General features: G+C 55.7%; 3 protein-coding genes across 3 annotated transcripts; 2 read left to right on the forward strand and 1 right to left on the reverse strand.

Moving 5' to 3' along the window:
• Positions 1 to 4,819: 4,819 nt before the first annotated feature.
• ColSpa_07232 (uncharacterized protein) lies at positions 4,820 to 6,676 on the reverse strand (the record flags this gene model as incomplete). Its single annotated transcript, XM_049273444.1, has 1 exon — positions 4,820 to 6,676. One exon carries the CDS (start codon positions 6,674 to 6,676, stop codon positions 4,820 to 4,822), a length of 1,857 nt encoding a protein of 618 aa, XP_049129401.1.
• Positions 6,677 to 10,962: 4,286 nt separating this feature from the next.
• On the forward strand, positions 10,963 to 12,623 carry ColSpa_07233 (myo-inositol transporter 1; the record flags this gene model as incomplete). Its single annotated transcript, XM_049273445.1, has 2 exons — positions 10,963 to 11,137; positions 11,218 to 12,623. 2 exons carry the CDS (start codon positions 10,963 to 10,965, stop codon positions 12,621 to 12,623), a joined length of 1,581 nt encoding a protein of 526 aa, XP_049129402.1.
• Positions 12,624 to 15,505: 2,882 nt separating this feature from the next.
• On the forward strand, positions 15,506 to 17,601 carry ColSpa_07234 (putative transporter; the record flags this gene model as incomplete). Its single annotated transcript, XM_049273446.1, has 4 exons — positions 15,506 to 15,936; positions 16,009 to 17,004; positions 17,061 to 17,183; positions 17,241 to 17,601. 4 exons carry the CDS (start codon positions 15,506 to 15,508, stop codon positions 17,599 to 17,601), a joined length of 1,911 nt encoding a protein of 636 aa, XP_049129403.1.
• Between the last annotated feature and the right edge of the window lie 964 nt (positions 17,602 to 18,565).

The following is an 18,565-nucleotide window of genomic DNA, read 5'->3' on the forward strand; positions in this document are numbered from 1 at the left end:
GGTGAAGCAATGTCTGAAAGCCAAATTTGCGATAAGCTCAGCTAACGGGTGGCAAAGAAGTGAGGATGCAACGGGTTGGTGATGTTCAAATGCTGAAGTTTCTCCAAAGACATCCAAAGCTTGCGTTGACGATGATGAGGACCGGAGGATGTAAGTGGTTCCAACAAGAAATGACCAATTAATGCCAACGGGAAATCAAGAGCTGTCGGTGATCGTGTGGGTGCTGGTGACGAAGAAAAGTAAAGACTGTCAGCCGTGGTTGCCTCTTTCTTCGTCGGTTCGTCCTTTCCTCTAAGGCGTTCTCGAGTTCTGGTCCTGATTCCGGTCCCAATCCGCCAACAACAACCGAATCCTTCCCCTACAGGTTGCTTCCGACTCAACACGCTTCGAATACACCGACCGACGTCCCTTCTCGGCAAAAACGACAGAAGGCGCAAAGTTGCAGGCGCAGCAACTAGGCGTGGAGGGGCGTCAGGCAAGGTCGGGAAGGAAAGAAAAAGCCTGGGTATCGTGGGTAAGCAGCCTCACATCAAGCGACGATGGGATGTCTTGTTGGGGGGAGGGAGGAGGGCTATTATTTTTATTCCTTCAGCTCCCCGCTGCAGGTTGACGCGGGAGACACTCCGAAAAGCATGGCCCTGCAGTTTTTTCCCATCTCTCTTCTCTTGTCCCCCTGCCGGGCTTCTCACATCGTTGCTCTTTTTCTCTTTTTGGCATCCCATCCCACCTCTCCACACACGTGGAGTACCAAACGGAAGAAAAGACTGCCTAAGAACAGGAGCTTGGAGCTCGCTCTGGTACTAGCAATGGCCCCGGTCCAGGGTGGGAAACGACGGCGGCAGGGGTGCGGCAACGAGGGAAAAAAAAAAGGATAAGCCAGACAAGGACATCAAGCGTGAAGCAACAAGGCCGACTGCATGGGTCTGGATCAATGGAGGTGCGCCATGTTGTGCCATTGGCGGCGGGCCAGGGGCGGCACCGCCTATCTTGATTGTCGCCCGGCCGCAGAGTGACCAGAGTCTGACTCTGACTGATCTAGAGTACACCCAGCATGGACTTGCTGCAGCAGATTGGCGGCGTTGGCCGGCCTCATTGGGGGCAACGCGTGTGGGTGATGCAAGACGAGACGAGGGCATGAGGGTGGAACACGGCCCCTCCAGTAAGCGGGCTGACTGCAAGAAGGCGACGACACGTCTCCTTGGCCTGCTTTAACACATAGATGCCATGTATGACATAGTTCTTCCAGGGCTGGCGATAATTCTGTTCAGAATCCTACCATCCTTCGATTCTTTCAGCCCTCCGACCCCCCCAATCCGCCATCGAGGCATATTTTTAACCGACCGAGGGCACAGTTTGACAATGCTAGGATGACCTGAACCCCAGTCTCCAGGCAACGAATAATGAAGCGGCAGAAGCAAATCGAGTGTCGCCAAAACCTGCGTTTCTTTATTTTGCCCCCACGGCCACAAGCGACATGGCGCCATGAACCCGAAGCCACGCCGTCTTTGATACCTGTCTAACTAAACGAGCGCCACTGCTGTTCCAAGCCGAAGATTGGTCCGCGTCTTTTTCACTAGCCTCGCCTAGCTACACAACCAGTTGGCCTGCGAGTCGGGGCCCGGGAAACGGACCGAAATTTCACAACTGATGGGTGGCCCAGTGTTAGGCTGCTAGCCAGAGATTTAGTGCTCCGGGAGGTACGGCCAAAGTCTCACAACGGACGGCGACAGCGAGGCATTCTCCTCGCCACAACGCCTGGGTTGTGTCTGCTACCACTTTGGCTTTCTTTGTCTTCCATGTTGGCTCCCTCTCTCTGCCCGGGAAAGTCGCACCAGGACTATAGTACCTCAACGACCCACTTCGTTTTGTCGGCTTGTTGTTGTTGTTGTTGTTGTCAGATATCTAGGAGGCAGTCGATACAATGCCAAAGATCCGACTGCGTCTAATTCGGCACTGCTAGCAAGCTTGATCAATCACCTGTTCCATGCTCTCTTCTGCTCTAGACCGGCCTACGGGGTCTGCCTCTCCAGGTTGGAGATGGTCTTCCGACAGGGTACGGCCGGAAACTGTCATTTTTTTCCCGCTTCATTTCCTGTCCAAGGAAGACAGACCCCAAGCTTGGGTGAGCACGGCAGCACGGCGGAAATCGGGGGCCTAGTGATAAAACCTCTCTAGTAATGAGTATGACGCAACAACCTGGTCGCAGCGTTCCATCGAAAATCCCTCCTGGTCCTGCAGTCAGGCAATTATTGACACGAACCAGGGTAAGCTTAATCCCGGTCCATCCTCTATGTTGGAACCCTGTCCGGTGCAGGTTGCAACGGCGACTGCAAAAAAAGACATGAAAGCCCGAGATTCTGTTTCGAGCTGAAGAGCAGCAACTAAACTCTAGACACCGTCACCCGCGGACCCAGACATCGTTGAGAGTTGTTTGCGGATGCAGAGCGAATGAGAGCTTCAACGTCACTTGTGGATCCGGACACTGGCGTCCTGTCGCACTGGGGCACCTCGACATCGCCTCGGGCAAATTCGTTGTTGCAGCATCCCCAGTTTTGGATTTCTCCTGCGAGCCTCTCAGCTGCACCTCTCCTGTCATCGCCCGTCGTGGTTGGCAAACCGTAGCGCTGAAAGTGACGTGTTGCAAAAAGGACCTCTTTCACCTAATGCAACGGACCGCCAACTGCATGGGTGACACCGTTTACAGTCATTTGCGGCGCATACTACCGCACGTTGGTCATTTAATAGTAGCGACCACAGCCTCACAAAATATCGTGAACCGCATGGCACAGGAGCTCGAACTGGCAACGCCCATGTCCCACAGCTGAGGCCCACTGACTGAAAAGACGTCTCTTTTGGATCACTGCTCGGACGGAGACGGTCAGTTGGTGCAGAACTCGACAGCCTGATCACGACGATTCCGTATCGTCCGATGGATGTCCGGACACATGCAAGCAGGAAAGACGCAATACAAGCGCTTCCCCCGTTGGCCGGCACCCTGCAGGGACTGAAACGTCAAAGGGAAACCCCCTAGACAACGACCCCGACTCAAGCTTCCCCCCGTATGACTTTGAACCCCGCGGCTTCCGGAAAAAGTTACCATGCAAAACAAGCGATCAAGCAACGACTCAAGACTCAAGGTGGGGTGATGCCGAAGTGGGTGAGAGGACGACGCGGCGGGTGGGGATAGTAAGGGTCTAATAGAGGCCAAGTGAACGCTGCGCCATCGCCAGAAGGACGGGCGATCTTCTCTCGGCGTGTGCGACGATAAGAGCCGTCGACGACACCACGCTTCCATAACGAGTCTAGATAAGCTCTCCCAATCCCATCGTCCGGCACTCGTAGCGCTTGGCTTCCCCTCAGACGACGAGCGACAACCAGGCCAATGTGCGGAGAGAGCTACGGTGTCGGGGCAGCTCTTTATGGACGACGAGTTCGGTTATGTCGGCTTCGAGGGCCCTCCCCTTCCTTCACCTCGCAAGGTCAGAAACATGATAGTGTGTACAGGCCATTTTATTTTTGCATTTATAAGGGCCGATAAGCTCGAAGCAAAGCAAACAAGCTCTCGCCCAGTCGCTCGCCCAAACAACGACACCATCGGTACGTTCTCGAGGGAGAGGGTATCCACTCCGCACTTCCCCCGCATGCCATGCCGCAGGCGAGACGGAACCACCCAAGCTGCGACTCTTGAGGTGCAGGTCTTGTCGAGCTATTCTGGGGCAGCTCACCTTGTTGGCCGCAGGGCGAAACGGATGGCCGTCAGAGCAAAGGACAGCGGCGGCTGCCTCCCGGCCAAGCTCAGGTTCCCTAGGACTACCAGAGCTGTCCTGTCAGGCCGTGCCGTCCGCCGGATTTCGCAGTCAAAGCGGTCAGCGTTCGATGCCCCCTCCATCTCTATCCGCGATCGCGAATGTAAAGCGCCGGGAAACAAGACTGGGCATCGCACTCGACCCCGGGCACCTAACATCGGACTAACAAATTCCAAGTGAAATGCAGGCACGCCCTACTGTGTTTACTACTCACCGTCTGATTCTCCTCCCCAAGAAGGGTAAAGGCCTTCTTGCATACCTCCCCCGGTGTCCCTGCTGAGCCCTCTCATCCCCCTTTCGGGTTTCCGTTTGTCATGTAAACCGCCCATTCGGCAGAAGTAGCATCACGTAACAGAGGGCGCGGATAATGCCATCCCGAATCACCTGCTGCAATGTACATGTTTCTCTACGGTGTGCACCTGCACCAACGGACTCCCTGGGAAGCCCTCGATCGTTGGCGAGTGAGACCTGACCTGTACCGTACAAAAAGGACAGTGATCCCTCGTTTTGCTCGCCGCCGGGCCCGGCTGTTCGTCCATTTCCACATGGTGCTTTGCTGTGCTACTCCGGCGCGCACATAACTCATACATCCCTCCTCCTCCTCCTGAGAGAAAGGCATCTCCCGGATCGACAGGCAACCACATAAACAGTGGGAGGATCAATCAAAGTCTTTCGGGAAACGAAGCTTTACTCCTCGACGTAATTTATTCTTCTTCTTCATCCTGCTATGGACCAGTTCATAGGGCACAGTCATATCATTTGCAGCAGAGGTATCGCTGAGCAACAAAGAAGACAAAGGAGAGCCAAACCAAACCAAACCAAAAAAAAAATCCATCCCGTGTCCTTAACCCCCCATCCAAATGAATGCCTCCTCCAGCATGTCTAACTCGAGATTCTGATGCGAAATCCAGGCAGCTTGGTATGGTATCGATATCGGGGACTGCGCCAGCCCAATGAAAACAGAATTGCACATCGCTCCTCCCTCTTACACTTCTCTCGTTGACGGGACCGGCTCAATAAACCGGAGCTTGGTCGCCGCGTCCGCTTTGAACAGCGGGGCCCGACTCCCACGGCGCTGGAGACCGCACCGGAGGTACACGGATATTCCGGAGGGCTGTGAACCCAGCCCCAACATCCCGTTCTTGGTCTCGCTCGCTGCTGGCCGCACTGCTGATCCCGCTGTTGTTCGACATGCCGCCGCTACTGCTCGTCCTCGAATGGGATAGCCCTCTCGGGCTGATGCTTCCGCTCAGGCTTTCGCTACCACGCCTTGGCGGCTGGGACATTGAGCTATGCCGAATCGGCTGGGGCATGAGCTCGGCGTTGGGACTCACGGCCTGTATGCGCAGGTGTGACATGCCAAAGTCCCAGCCGCCGTACTGGTGTACGCAGTGAGGTTCTGTTATGTCGCAGTATTTCGTCAGGATCTGGTAGACCTGGGTCTGCACCTCGGCCGCGGAGGGACGATCAATGGGGTTTGCGGATAGCATGCGGGCGACGATGTGCATCAAAGGCACGATGCCTCGGAACACATAACCACCGTCGGATGCGGAGACCTTCTTCGACGCCTCCTTCGCCAACGTCGACATCCAAGATTCGACCTGGCCGAGGTTCTTGTGAAATGACGAGTCCAGTACCGCGCCCCCGCGTCCCGGAGTCTTGTGCTTGGCAGCACGATGTGCCGAGAAACTCTTTGTTGTCTTCTTGACAAGGAAGCTCATCAAGTCCAAGATGACGCAGCCGAGAGAGAAGATGTCGGCCGCCTGCGGGTTCAGGTGTGGATTCGGCATGTTCAGCATCGCATTCGGGCTGCTTGGGTTATCACTCCGTGGGATGGAGAAGTTGGTGTGTGTCTCTGGGGACGTCGACACGGCAAAGGCTGCCCCACGACCTAAGGGACTCGTCGGACCGCCTGTGGGACGAAACCACTGCTCAGGAGCCGCGTAGTCGTACGACTCCCGGTCGAACGAATTCTTGTCCGTATAGCCGGCGAGCACCTCGGCGTTTAGTCTCGTGAAGTCGGAGTAGAAGATGTGGAGTTGGTTTGTGAAGAGAATCGTCGATGGTTTGATGTTGCCATGGCAAAGTCGCCTGCTGTGGAGGTACGCAAGAGTATCGGCAAGGCAAAGAATCCAGTTCATGACGGTGCGTCTCCTCTCTCGCTTGGGAATATTTTTGAAGTTGGACGGGGTATTCCCGAAGAAAGACTTCAGGTTGGAGTCGGTTGCGGGCGTGAACAGGGCGTATGCCGCTCCGAGTTGGGTATATGATGAGTAGTAAGAGACCAAGTGGTCGTTCTGGATGCCCTTGATACTGTTGATGATTTCCACAAACTCGCTCCGCGAAAGCTGGCCAGCGCCGTTACCCAAAGGGATGCGCCGGCGGTAAAAGACTAAGCCAGGACAGTTGGGCAAGACAACCTTATCGACTGCGTTGTTGCTCGCCGGCCGGCGCTCGATGACCTCGAGAGGAACAAGTTCATACTCACTGAAAGCGATGTGGTCGCCCCGTTGGAAGGGCTTGAGCAAGTAGACAAATTGGCGGCTGAAGAACTTGCGCTCAATCTTGTCGTCCTTAACAGCCGTCAATCTGAGGCGCTCGACATGTTCGGAGGAGATGGGTAAGTCGTGGTCATCCCAGGAGTCGTCGATGATGCCGAAGATCTGATCTGGGATCTTGAGGTCGACAAGGATTAAGAAGATGCGCTTGGCTTTATGGTTGATCCAATCCCAATATGTTTCGTCCGTTAAGCCGTCGCCAAAGGCCAGTGGTCTGTCTAAGCGCTCGATCTCCTCGGGCAGCAGGTACTGGCAGACGAACTGCCTCGTGACGGTAGCATCAATCCTGGCGGTATCCCACCACGGACCCATGGTGCCAATAGTCAAGAGCGCAAGCTGTTCGTGACGGACGACTAATCTCGCGGGGTTGTCGGATCAGCCGCGTCTGGCTCGCTCTGGTTGCTGGTTGCTGGCTCTGGCCCAGCCTTGCCTGGGTCTGCCTTTGTCGTACGTTGGTTCGCCGCGGTTGTTGGCCCCTGAAATGCGGTGACGTGCCTACCGTCTAGGACGCTGACGACGCAGGCTGCATTACCGCGTGCCTCAAAGCCCGGTTCAGCTTCACGTGGGAGGAACTAGGGGCGGAACGTGGGAGCTGAGAGCGAATAGCTGCGAAATTCACCAAGAGATCTTTTTTCCTTGTGAGTGTGTGAGTGAGGTTTATGTTTTGAGACGAAGCAGATCAGGTCGGTTCTGGACGGGAACGGAATTATTTCATAGGGTGTCGGGTTGGTTTGTCGGTTCCATGTCGAGCCCGGCCACTTACGCTTCTACGTTCGGGCACCCTCAGTTAAAGAGAAGGCAGCTTACCTTACCTTCTGGGCCCTCGCGTGTACCTTACCCAGGAAGACGTAAGCAAAGGTACTTTGGCCCCGTCTACAGGTGCCCAGTATCCAGTATCAGCAGCCCACACCAGGATGGTGCGTTTTTGGCTTTTACCTTTGGGGACGCAGCGGGCGGCACAGCGGGGCCAAGGTTAGTAGCACACTACATGCAATATGGTAACAGAAGGCGAAGAAGGCCCCGGCTTGCGGGCGCAGGTGCGTTTGCATGAGGCTTCTCTCAAAGGATGGGGGGGGTAGAGGCACGCGGGGCATATGTACCTGTACCCAGACCCTTCCCCTGGTCCCAACAGCCCTCTGTAGAACGAGGTTCCTTGTGCCGGAGCATGGGAGCAGAGTGCACTTCTATCTTCCATACTACCTACGGCAGTCTCCAACGTCTCCTTGACTTCCCCGGCGCCTTACAGTAGGTGCCTGCGGGACCTCGTTCATTGGCTGGATAGGTTATGAGATAAGAAGCCGGAGAGCCTGAGTGGTTGTCAAGAGTATCAAGGTAATCCTGCGTCTGTTCCGGTAGGAAGCGCCACTTTCGCTTCGGCAGTACGCCAGACGTACGGCGCTCTCGGGATGCCACACCATATCCACCTTGGATTCAGCGCTCGCTGGATATGAGCCTGCTCTCACTCGCAGCACACAGCAAATTCGCTAGTCCACTATCCTGTGCGGGATGAAGTAGAGACATTCTTGGCGTGCGTTGGCGTTGAATGACTGTTGGATGACACGCGACACCGATGGTGCTCTTCGCAACCAGTTCATCGCGAAGTCTGCCCGCCCCCCTGACTTTCGCACATCTTGCCGAAGACCCTAAAGGACCCCTCCATCATGACCAGCCAACGTCATGGCTAGCAGTGCTGAGCGTGGGTGTTGGTGGGGTCTCCCGAAAAGTGTGTTGCGGTTGGTTAGGGGTCGTGGACTTAGGGAGTGAACCCATTACTTGGCAACATTTGTTGAATGTCTTCTTCAGACGTTTCCTTGTCTGGATCGTTTGCGTCCTGCCGAGCTGGCAAGCATCGTGCGACTGGATGAAAGGGCCAGGCGCGGACTAGGACGAGGTACGGGACGAGATGACTTGTCTCGGAGGGGAAATGCGCTCGTCGACTCCGCGAACAGGCTTCGACGGGCCAACAGACAAATCAGAGACCCGCACGGCGCAGGCGAGCGGGCGTTCGAGAAGTCTGGCCGCCGGGTGTGCGGCGGTCCAGCCGGTGGGCACCGGCAGGCTGGCTCGTCGCCAGGGTTTTCCATGATGCTCCCCGGTGTTGCGCCCTCTTCTGCCCGTGTTTCTTCAGGCTCCCCGGCATCATCAGAAATTTCCATCGATCGAGCGGAATGGGCGTCGACACGTGAGGGCGACGATCCCATTGGTTGGTGTTGGTGAAATGTCCTGTTCTCCCGTTTTGGGCATGCTCGTTGAAAAGCCCCAGCCATGTGCTTGGAATCGTTCTCATGGCCAAGCCCTGCATCATACCATGCCGTGTTTGACCACAGCGGATCATTTCGATGCCACGACCCCTTGAGCCATGGGCTACCTACCTAGCCGTGTCATTGGAGTATTAAGTGAAAATAGCCAGATGCTGAAGTGGCTTTGCAGACAACATCGTACACCGATTACTCAACTTCCAACTCGACGATGCCATGTTGCGGCGGCAACATATTAGCTTGTTAGCTTGCGCATGTCCCAATGTCGCTTCGGTTGGGCCTTTGAATGAGTAGTTTGACTTGAGTCGGAGATCCGGCTGGGGGTGAAGGACCATGATGCAGACGTGAAGTACCAGGATGGGCTGGATTGCCAGGCTCCACTGGCAGAGCAGCACAGCAGTAAGGTCGCAATGGAAGTTGGAATGCACTGGTGGGGTCAGACTTGCTCCGCGACGGTGTCTACACTACACTACATTGGACCAGGAAAGTACAGGTACATGATTCCTTCCAACGTATCTTACTCTCTTCCCCTCAGCCCTTTCCTCTGGTAACCTACCGGCGGCTCCTAGAGGGACATGTGCCGTGAACGTATTGAGCTGTCAGCCTCTATTGTTTAGTCTGGATTGCTACGCGAACCTTCTCGTGACCACTCTTAGCCGTTCAGGAAACTGCTGTCTTGGTGCGCATAAAGCAACAGTACTGTTGCTGCGTTGCTGGGGACCAGGGCGAGACTCAGTTGCGCCCGCACTCTTCTTCAAGGCCCGCAAAAGCGCAATAGCCTCCCTGCACCACCCTCTTCTGTCATACGACAAAGTTACAACTCGCAACGAGTCTATGTAGCCCGGGAGTTTAATGTATGTATATGTCTTGCAGCCCTCCCAGGGCTTGTACCGGGATCCGGACTTCTGACCTGATGATCTAGGCGACGGATTGGATATGGACTCTGACGTTGCCCAATCAACTTTGGTCGTTCGGATTCATCACAGCTTTTTCTTGGCCATGCTGACTGAGCTTATTTTGCTGTAGGAGAACAGCATACGTACCTGCTTGCAAGTTGAGAGCACCCGCTTGAGGCCATTGATACATCGTCAGTACACACCTCTGTAGCATCTCAGGATTCCATACCCACAGCCAAGCAATTTTGCTCGCCTTGGCAGTGCCCCGCGAAAGCCATCGAAGGGAACTGTTTCCGTTGATCGTCAGCCATTGGACCGCCAGCGTCTTGGTCAATAAGGGAAGCGGCCGCTCCGTGACATGCGGTGTCTATTGCCGCTGGGAATCGCATTGCACGACCGGTACTCCAAGGAGTTCCAAACCTATGTTGAGCTTGTGAAACGCAACACTGTCTACCACCCGAAATTAGGCAACGGTAATCATGTGTCGTTCAGCTCACCGCTGATCAACACCGGATGGTCTCGAGAGAACTTTTTGGAGCTTCCGAAACGGTCGAGCGTTGGACACAGGCAACCGAGCTTGGCCTTGGGAGTTCGGACTACGGGTATGCCAATATGGACCACTCTACTCGAAGCGAGTGATTGCATCAGTGAATCAGAGCCTCTACAGCCAGGTAGCCTGTTACCTTTACGCCCTCTGAAACCAACTTGGCTTGAGCTGGCTCTTTGTCGGGAGCGATGGCCACAGCCCGGCCCTCGCAGTCCTCGACCCCGCCAAGTCCGTGTCTCGATTACATATGCAGACCGTGAGAAGTCAGTCTTCTTGATTAGTTTTCCGAGACACGGCATTGTTCAGTTTACAGCCGCTTCTCCGACATCAAGCAGACTGACAAACCCCTCGCGGTTCTAGGCTGGGTTACATAAGCGGCCGATTCATCCAAGCGGCCGCGAATTGGTCAACAACCCCGAATAAATCAAGGTGACGACGCCTGGGCGGCTCCCAATTCTAGCATGAAATGATCAGTGCCCTGCGGTGGAGGGCGGTGAACGGCTGCCGAGTTTCGGATTGTCGGGGAGTTCGAGCTGACTGGTTCGGGCGAAAGCCTAGTCCCTCCGTCTCAGTTGAGAGATATAAGTGTACTCCCTTAGCGTACTGTCTTCTGCAGGAATTCAAGGTACTCCCACAACAGATTGGGTGCAGGGGCCTAGTGACGACTGCCCCCGCAAGCCCCAAGCTTCCAGGCAAGGGAGTTGAGGCTACGACATCGCAACTCTAAATACGTAACGTGGCTGGCATCCCGCTGCTGAACATCAACCACGCCTCCTTCGACGACGACCGACGGTGCCGAGACGCACTCCGAAGCATGGCTTTTTGAAAGGCGTATTCATCACCTTTCTCGAACGCGCGACAGGTTGACGACACATTGAAGATCCTTCATCCGCCACAATGCCCGACTCGATGGACGCTCCGTTAATGGCCGGTCGCCAGGACCGGGACGACGAGTTGGACTACCGCGATGCGGACGAGGAAGCCGATGTGCTGCCCGCGTCGATGAAGCATTCGAAGCAATCAGCGCCAAGTCTCTTTGTTTGGCTTCTTACCTTTGCCGCCGGCATCAGCGGTTTGTTGTTTGGATGTGAGTTTGGCCTGGCGCTGCAGCATTGAAAACAGGGAAAGATTTCTGACCATGGGCGTGCATAGACGACACGGGCGTAATATCAGCGACTCTCGTCAAGATCGACACCTCACTTTCCGACCGAGTCCTCACGACGTTCGACAAGTCCATCATCACATCGAGCACCGCGCTCTTTGCCCTTCTTGTGTCTCCCTTTTCCTCCATTGTCGCCGATGCGCTGGGCCGTAAGCGCGTTATCCTCGTGGCCGATATCCTTTTCATTGTCGGCGCGTTGATGCAAGCATGGGCAGGTACGGTCACGTCGATGGTGATAGGCCGATCGATAGTCGGCGCGGCTGTTGGAGCTGCCAGTTTCGTCGTCCCTCTTTATATTGCCGAGCTGGCCCCCGCCAGCCACCGTGGGCGGTTAGTGACGATGAACGTTCTGTTTATTACGCTGGGCCAGGTCGTCGCGTACATCATCGGCTGGGCTTTTGCAGAGTACGGTGACCAGTCTACGGGGTGGCGATGGATGGTTGGCCTTGGAGCTCTTCCTGCCGCCCTGCAATGCTCAATCCTCGTGCTGATGCCCGAGTCACCGCGCTGGCTCGTCATGGTGGGCCAGTCGCTGAAGGCGAAGAAGGTTGTCGAGAAGGTGCTCGGCAACACCGTGGGCGGCATGAGGAATGCCGACGCCGTCATCAAGGAGATTGAAATCGAGATCAGAGAGGAGAGAGAAGTTATGAGGCGAGAGGGAACCCCGCGCATGGAGTGGTGGGGTGGCTGGCAAGAACTGTTCTCGGTCGGAAGAAACAAGCGCGCGCTGGTCATCACATGCCTGCTCCAGGGACTCCAGCAGCTTTGCGGCTTCAACTCGCTCATGTACTTCTCAGCGACCATCTTCCAGATGGTAGGATTCGGCACACCCACACTCGCCGCCATGAGCGTCGCCGTTACCAACTTCATCTTTACAGTGGCGGCGCTGTGTCTCATCGACCGTATCGGACGGCGCAAGATCTTGCTCTACTCACTACCGTTCATGATTGCGGGTCTAATGCTGGCGGCATACGGATTCTCTTTCATCAACCTGCGGCCCGAAACGACGGCAGCCAGCGAGGGTGGCACGGGTGAGGGAGCGGGCACAGACAGAGGAGCGGCCGTGGTGATTCTTATCAGTATCATGGGGTACGTTGCCGCATACGCCCTCGGGCTCGGCAACGTTCCATGGATGCAGAGCGAGCTGTTCCCGTTGGCGGTGCGATCAATTGGCAGTGGCGTGTCAACTGCGACGAACTGGGGTGCCAACTTCGTCGTCGGCTTGACATTCCTCCCGCTCATAGACGCGTTGAGTCCTTCATGGACGTTTGTGCTTTATGCCTTGGTGTGTATGATTGGATACGGACTGATCTGGCGTATCTACCCCGAGACGTCCGGGTTGAGCCTGGAGGAAGCGACGAACTTGTTAGAAAACGGATGGGGGGTCCGACGTTGACTTCCGGGGCCGTAAACGAGATGAAGGGCGTCTCTGTTCTGCACAATCGACCACAAGCGACGGTTGTATCAGTCTATCCCAAGTGTGAGGATTTGTAGAAGAGGAGTCTTCATACGTAGATGGAACGTTCACTAGGAATGCCTCGGTAAAGCAATGGCATTTTCTTTACAGGGGTATTCGCCGTGATTAACAACGGTTTGCACCGTAGACCTTTCCATGGGTAATAAGGTTCTTCCACTAGATTCGTCAAATAGCCCGAAATTCTGGGCGTTTGTTTGTCCATAACCTTACTGTAGTACCTGAAGCCTAATGTAGGCCACCCACTATGTGAACTACCTTGACTCTTCTGCCAGCTCCACAAACGCTGTGAGGCGAGCCGCTCAAGATTCGGCATTTCCACCGCGTGTGTGATGAATAGACTGGGGGTTTCCATGCCGTGCGATAAAATTCTGATGCATTGGAGGGGGCAATCGGGTGAGCGCGTTCCAGACTTTTCTGGAAATTTTGTACTTTTTTTTTTTTGCCATGGGTGGCGGTACCTCGTGGTGGGTGGGGAACTTCCAATCGGGGAGTTTTTTCTTTTTGATTTCTTCCTCCTTGGACTTCTTCTGTCGGGCGGGGCGGCGGCTGAGAGACGAAGAGGTCAAGAAGGTCCTTTTCCGTTCCGTGTGCCTCGGGAGCGGAAGACGGCAAGACGCGGCATTGGGCTGCGTTGGGCTCGGCGAGGTGAGGGTTTTGGAGGTGCGGACAAGGGCCAATTGGGGACGTGGAGGAAGGAATGGAAGATGAGAGATCGCAGATGGATCCACGATCATCCTCCTGGGTTGTATCCAATCTTACCGCAAATTCGCAGCTCCCTTTTCCCCCCTCGCTAGTGTAGTTTCTCTCTTTCTGTCTCTCTGGTTTTCACTTGGACGACCGCCTTCACGGCTTACTGTCTATTTCTGACAGCTGCATTTGTCGAGCGTATGATTCAGCCATGTGCCTTTTTCTGGTCATCTCTCAACTACCGCTACCTGATGCCGCGAAGGCGGTTGAAACTTTCGGCCTCTAGAACACGGACCGATGCCGAGCGTGGCGTGTTTACAAACCGGGGTTGCCGTTGCATGCCAAAACGGCTTTAGTCAGTGCTGCAGACCGCGGCTGCAGTCTAGACGCAGGGTGACGTTTAAGGCTGATGACTAACGTGGCGCGCTGATGGCCGAAGAGTGCATGGACGAGGAGAAGGGGAAGGAGGTCTGGCAGGGGCAGTCTAGGGACTGTGACATTGTAATCAATTGACACAATGTGGAGTTTTTGGTCTTCTGCCGCTGTTTTCCCCCTTTTCCCTCGTTCGCTCAGACCGGCCTTCGGGCGCTGGATTGGCATAACTCCTTCCAAAGTCCAGCCCGGTGACATCACACAGTCGCCAACGCCGGCTTTAGCCTCCGCCCACCGAACGCCCCCCATGTCTAGTGTCGGACCCGACCGGTTGACAAAAACTCAAGTTGATTGGCCGGGCGTGTTTGGAAATGGTTCGACGGAGATCATTGTAAACTCTGCCATCTCTGCCCGCCGCTCGAGCCAAATGGAGAACTGTGACGTGCGATTGCGGAAGCTTTCTCGAAGAGAAGCACGATTGAGTGTTCCTACCCGGATGGGATGAAGGAACTTTAAAACAGCACCCAGGAGTGCCAGGGTTGAAAAGTTTACGTACTTGACAAACGAACCGCATTTACAACAAGAATGGCCCGCCAATCTGTAATGTGTAACAACACCGCCTCAATGGCTCAACTAGCAGTCTATGCACCAACAATCCAAGGGCGGTCCCGCGCCGTCGGGTTAAGGAGATAAGAGCGAGACCCGGACAAAAAAAGATGTGACACATACCCAGCACCCCGAGGCCAAGAACCACACCTCGGCTGGTCTCCATCACAGGACCCAGGTCCAACGTTGCCGGCTACCGCCTCCGGCCCCACCTTTTCTTTTTTTTTCCCTCCTTGCCTAGTGCAGCCAGACGCACTCGTTCGGCTCGTGTCGCCTTTTGTTGCTTCATGGTGATGCCGAGTTCCCTGCCGGGTTTTGGATCGAAGCCTGCCCACTCCTGGAGGGAAGGGGGAGAGAAAAAAAAATTGAACAAGCATCCTTGGATGGGATTGAACCCCAAAGTGGGACTTGGGACTCGGCCGACCCATAGTGCCATCGTCTCTGTCGCATTCCATCCCCTTTTGCTTGGTAACCCGGGAGATGCCCCGGCTGCTTTCCCATCAGGTGAGAGCGCAGCAGAGCCATTCGTAATTGTTTTTGACAAATTCGCGGCCCTCTCTCCCTCCCGTCTGCTCCAGTCTTGATCTTCATACATACTCCCTCGGCCTTTGGCGCTGCTCAATGCCCGGCTTACCTATCCATTCTCTCTAATCCACATCCTCACTAATTGTCGTTTCGTCTGAACTGATCCCTTCTCCCTCTCCATCACGTATCTTTTGGATCAGAAAAGACACCAGTCATTCATAAGACGAAAAGCTGCCCACCTACAATCAGATTCGCCCTGTCACCATCTCCGGTTATACCCCTCCTACCTCCGCGCGCACGCTCTCTTGCCCATCGCCACCGATCTCGACGTCTAAAATCTGACTGGCATCGAACCGCCCGGTGTTTGGCATTACTCTACATTGACGTGGCCCGTCACACGCCGCCTCTTCCCAATAGCTCCGAGCTACTGCTCCGCATAACGCAGCATTGCATAAACCTGCTGTAACAATACTTTGTCGCGCGCAATCCTCACAATCGACGATATAAGCACCGTCCGATCTCAGCCCAGCACTCCTGATCAACTGCCCCTTCCATCGGAATACGCAGCAGTAGCATCACATCACACGCAACCCCCCTATCGTCGTCCAACAATGGCGATGGACGAACTAGACCGCGAGCTCGTGGCCGCCGAGCAAGACGCATCCCCACACCACTACCACGGCCGCGAAAGCCACGAGATCGAACGGGTCCTCTCCAACTCGTCCTCCTCGACCTCCACGTCGTCGGCCTCCCATGCCGGCGCCCGCCCCGCCTACCGCACCGGCACCGGCATCAGCCGCGTCTCGACCCAGAATGACCTCGAGCGGCACCCGACGGCCCTGAGCCGCATCGCCACCGCCCGCAGCCAGCACTCCAACACCGTCGGCCGCAGCATCAAGAGCAGAGAATCGAGAAAGGCCCTGCCCGCCATGGGCGCCGGCAAGCCCTACCCGCCGCCGCTGCCCGAACAGGAGGACTACGTCGTCGAGTTTGACGGGCCCGACGATCCCCTGCACGCGCAGAACTGGCCGTTGAAGAAGAAGTAAGTCAATGTCTCGCGTCAATCGTCTAAATCGCATGGGGCGCCGTTTTTCTGACAGGTCTTGGCTCGCAGGTTGCTCACAGCCGCAATGCTTGGCTACACCACCATGACCTCCGCCTTCACATCCAGTATCTTCTCTGTGGCGACGCAGGTCATCGCGACAGAGTACAACGTCTCAGCCACCGTGGGCACGCTCGGCGTGTCCTTCTACGTCCTGGGCTTCGCCTTTGGCCCGACGCTATGGGCACCCCTCTCCGAGCTTCGCGGCCGTAGGCTGCCCCTCGTTCTCTCCATGTTCGGTTTCTCCATCTTCACCATCAGCACCGCCGTCGCCAAGGACCTGCAGACGATCCTGATCTGCCGCTTCTTCGCCGGCTTCTTCGGCGCGTGTCCCTTGGCCGTCGTCGCCGCCGTGTTCTCCGACATGTTTGACAACCGCACCCGCGGCACCGCCATCACCGTCTTCTCCATGGCCGTCTTCACCGGCCCGCTCCTGGCCCCCTTCATCGGCGGCTTCATCGTCGAGTCGCACCTCGGCTGGCGCTGGACCGAGTACATCCCCTCCTTCATGGGCTTCTTTGCCTTCTTCCTGGACTTGTTCTTCCTTGAGGAGACCTACCCGCCCGTCATTCTGGTGAGCAAGGCATCCGAGCTGCGCCGCAGGACCAGGAACTGGGGCATCCACGCCAAGCAAGAGGAAATCGAGATCGATCTGATGGAGCTGGTCAACAAGAACTTTTCCCGTCCCATGCGCCTGCTCTTTGGTGAGCCCATCGTTACCGCGCTGTCCGTCTACATGGCCTTCATCTACGGACTGTTGTACCTGTTCTTGACGGCGTACCCCTTTGTCTTCCGCGGCATCCATGGCTTCGGTGCTGGCCAGTCGGGTCTTACCTTCTTCGGCATGATCACTGGCCAGCTCATCGCCGGTGTCACCGTCTTGCTCCAGCAGCCGTGGTACCTGCGCAAGCTCAAGGCCAACAACGGCGTGCCTGTCCCTGAGTGGCGTCTTCCGAGTGTCATTGCCGGCGGCGTCTTCTTCGCGGCCGGCATCTTCTGGTTTGGATGGTAAGCCTTCTCTCAATCTTGCAGCCAAAGAACACTTATACTGACAACATCGACAGGTCCGGATACCGCAAGGACATCCACTGGATCGTCCCTACCCTCAGCGGTCTCTTCACTGGTTTCGGCCTCATGTCCATCTTCCTCCAGGCGCTCAACTACCTCGTTGACGCCTACCTGATGTTGTACGTACTCCCACTTTGCCGGACACGTTTGACGATCATTGACTAATGACCTGACAGTGCCGCCTCCGCCATCGCCGGAAACACCTTCCTCCGCTCTCTCTGCGGCGCCGGCTTCCCCCTGTTCGCAAGCTACATGTTCAACGGCATGGGCATCGAGTGGGCCTCGACACTGCTCGGCATCGTTGCCGTCCTTCTCGTGCCCATCCCCGTCATCTTCTACATCTGGGGCGCCAAGATCCGCTCCAAGAGCGCCTACGCCCCGACCTTCGCCGCTCCGGCAGATGAGCCCGACAACGAAGACCCTGAGGCGCTGGCCAACGGCCACACGAGCCACGAGAACGAGAAGCCGCCGTCCGTCGCCGCGTTGGACGCGAGCAGGCCGAGGACCAGCGGCGACAAGGCCATGAACGCCGTCTAAAACTGCCTCCACTGGCCATTGGAGCGTGGTCGTTCTGCCCGTCCGTCTCCGTACATACACACTCAAAAACACATTTTTGGATTTATGCGGTTCCTGGCGTTTGATGATACCATGGGTCAGGGTTTTGGAAAAATATAATAAAGAGTTGTCAGGCTTTTTTTGTCTCCCGGTATTGCGTCTTATTTCGGACGGTCACGACAGCGTCGTTCATCTGATACCATTTTGCCTACCAAACCTACCATAGCTTACGCCTAATTTCACACCATCTAACAGTAGAGAAATTGAAAAACAAAAAACAATTCATAAAAGCTTGTGCCACCCGTTTCCGTCATGAACATGCAACCCCCCCGCATCAACTGAACCGTCTGGACAACCAGCTCCCATCTAAATATAATCCACCCGTTCCCCCTTCTCGGAACCCCGCACGTGGCTCGTCCGGGCCTTGCATCGACATTCGATCTGCACCACGGCCCCGTCCGCAGGGCGCGCGGTGTTATGACCTGATGAGGCAGGTCGCACAGTAACGGACGTCGTACCCGCCCGACTTCGCATCTCAAGGCACCGCCGGCACGTCATGACTAATACGCAGCTAGAACAAATGTCCGTGGCTTTTTGGGAGAGAGGAGACCGCGGGAAAGGGGACTGGTCGGTATTGGTCAGAATGTTAGTTCTAGGGCGACTAGTTCCTCACACCGCATCACTCCCGAGCTGCAACGGGAATTAAACAGTGAGACGGAACGGAAGTGAGAGGGGAAGAGGTGGCTGTGTTGGCAAAGCTTACATTGGTGAATCCTCCACAATCTCACCTTTTTACGGGGCGTTTCGATTTGTAAGGGGTCACCCTCGATAACGGTCTGAAAACGTTTATAACAACCGGGCATCACTGCACCAAATCTCACATCAACATTAGATAGGTCAACCAGGGTCTATAATACTTCAACGGGTAGCATCATTCTTACTGTGG

Source organism: Colletotrichum spaethianum (assembly GCF_022836535.1).
Source record: "Colletotrichum spaethianum MAFF 239500 DNA, contig18, whole genome shotgun sequence".
NCBI classification, from domain to species: Eukaryota; Fungi; Ascomycota; class Sordariomycetes; order Glomerellales; family Glomerellaceae; genus Colletotrichum; species Colletotrichum spaethianum.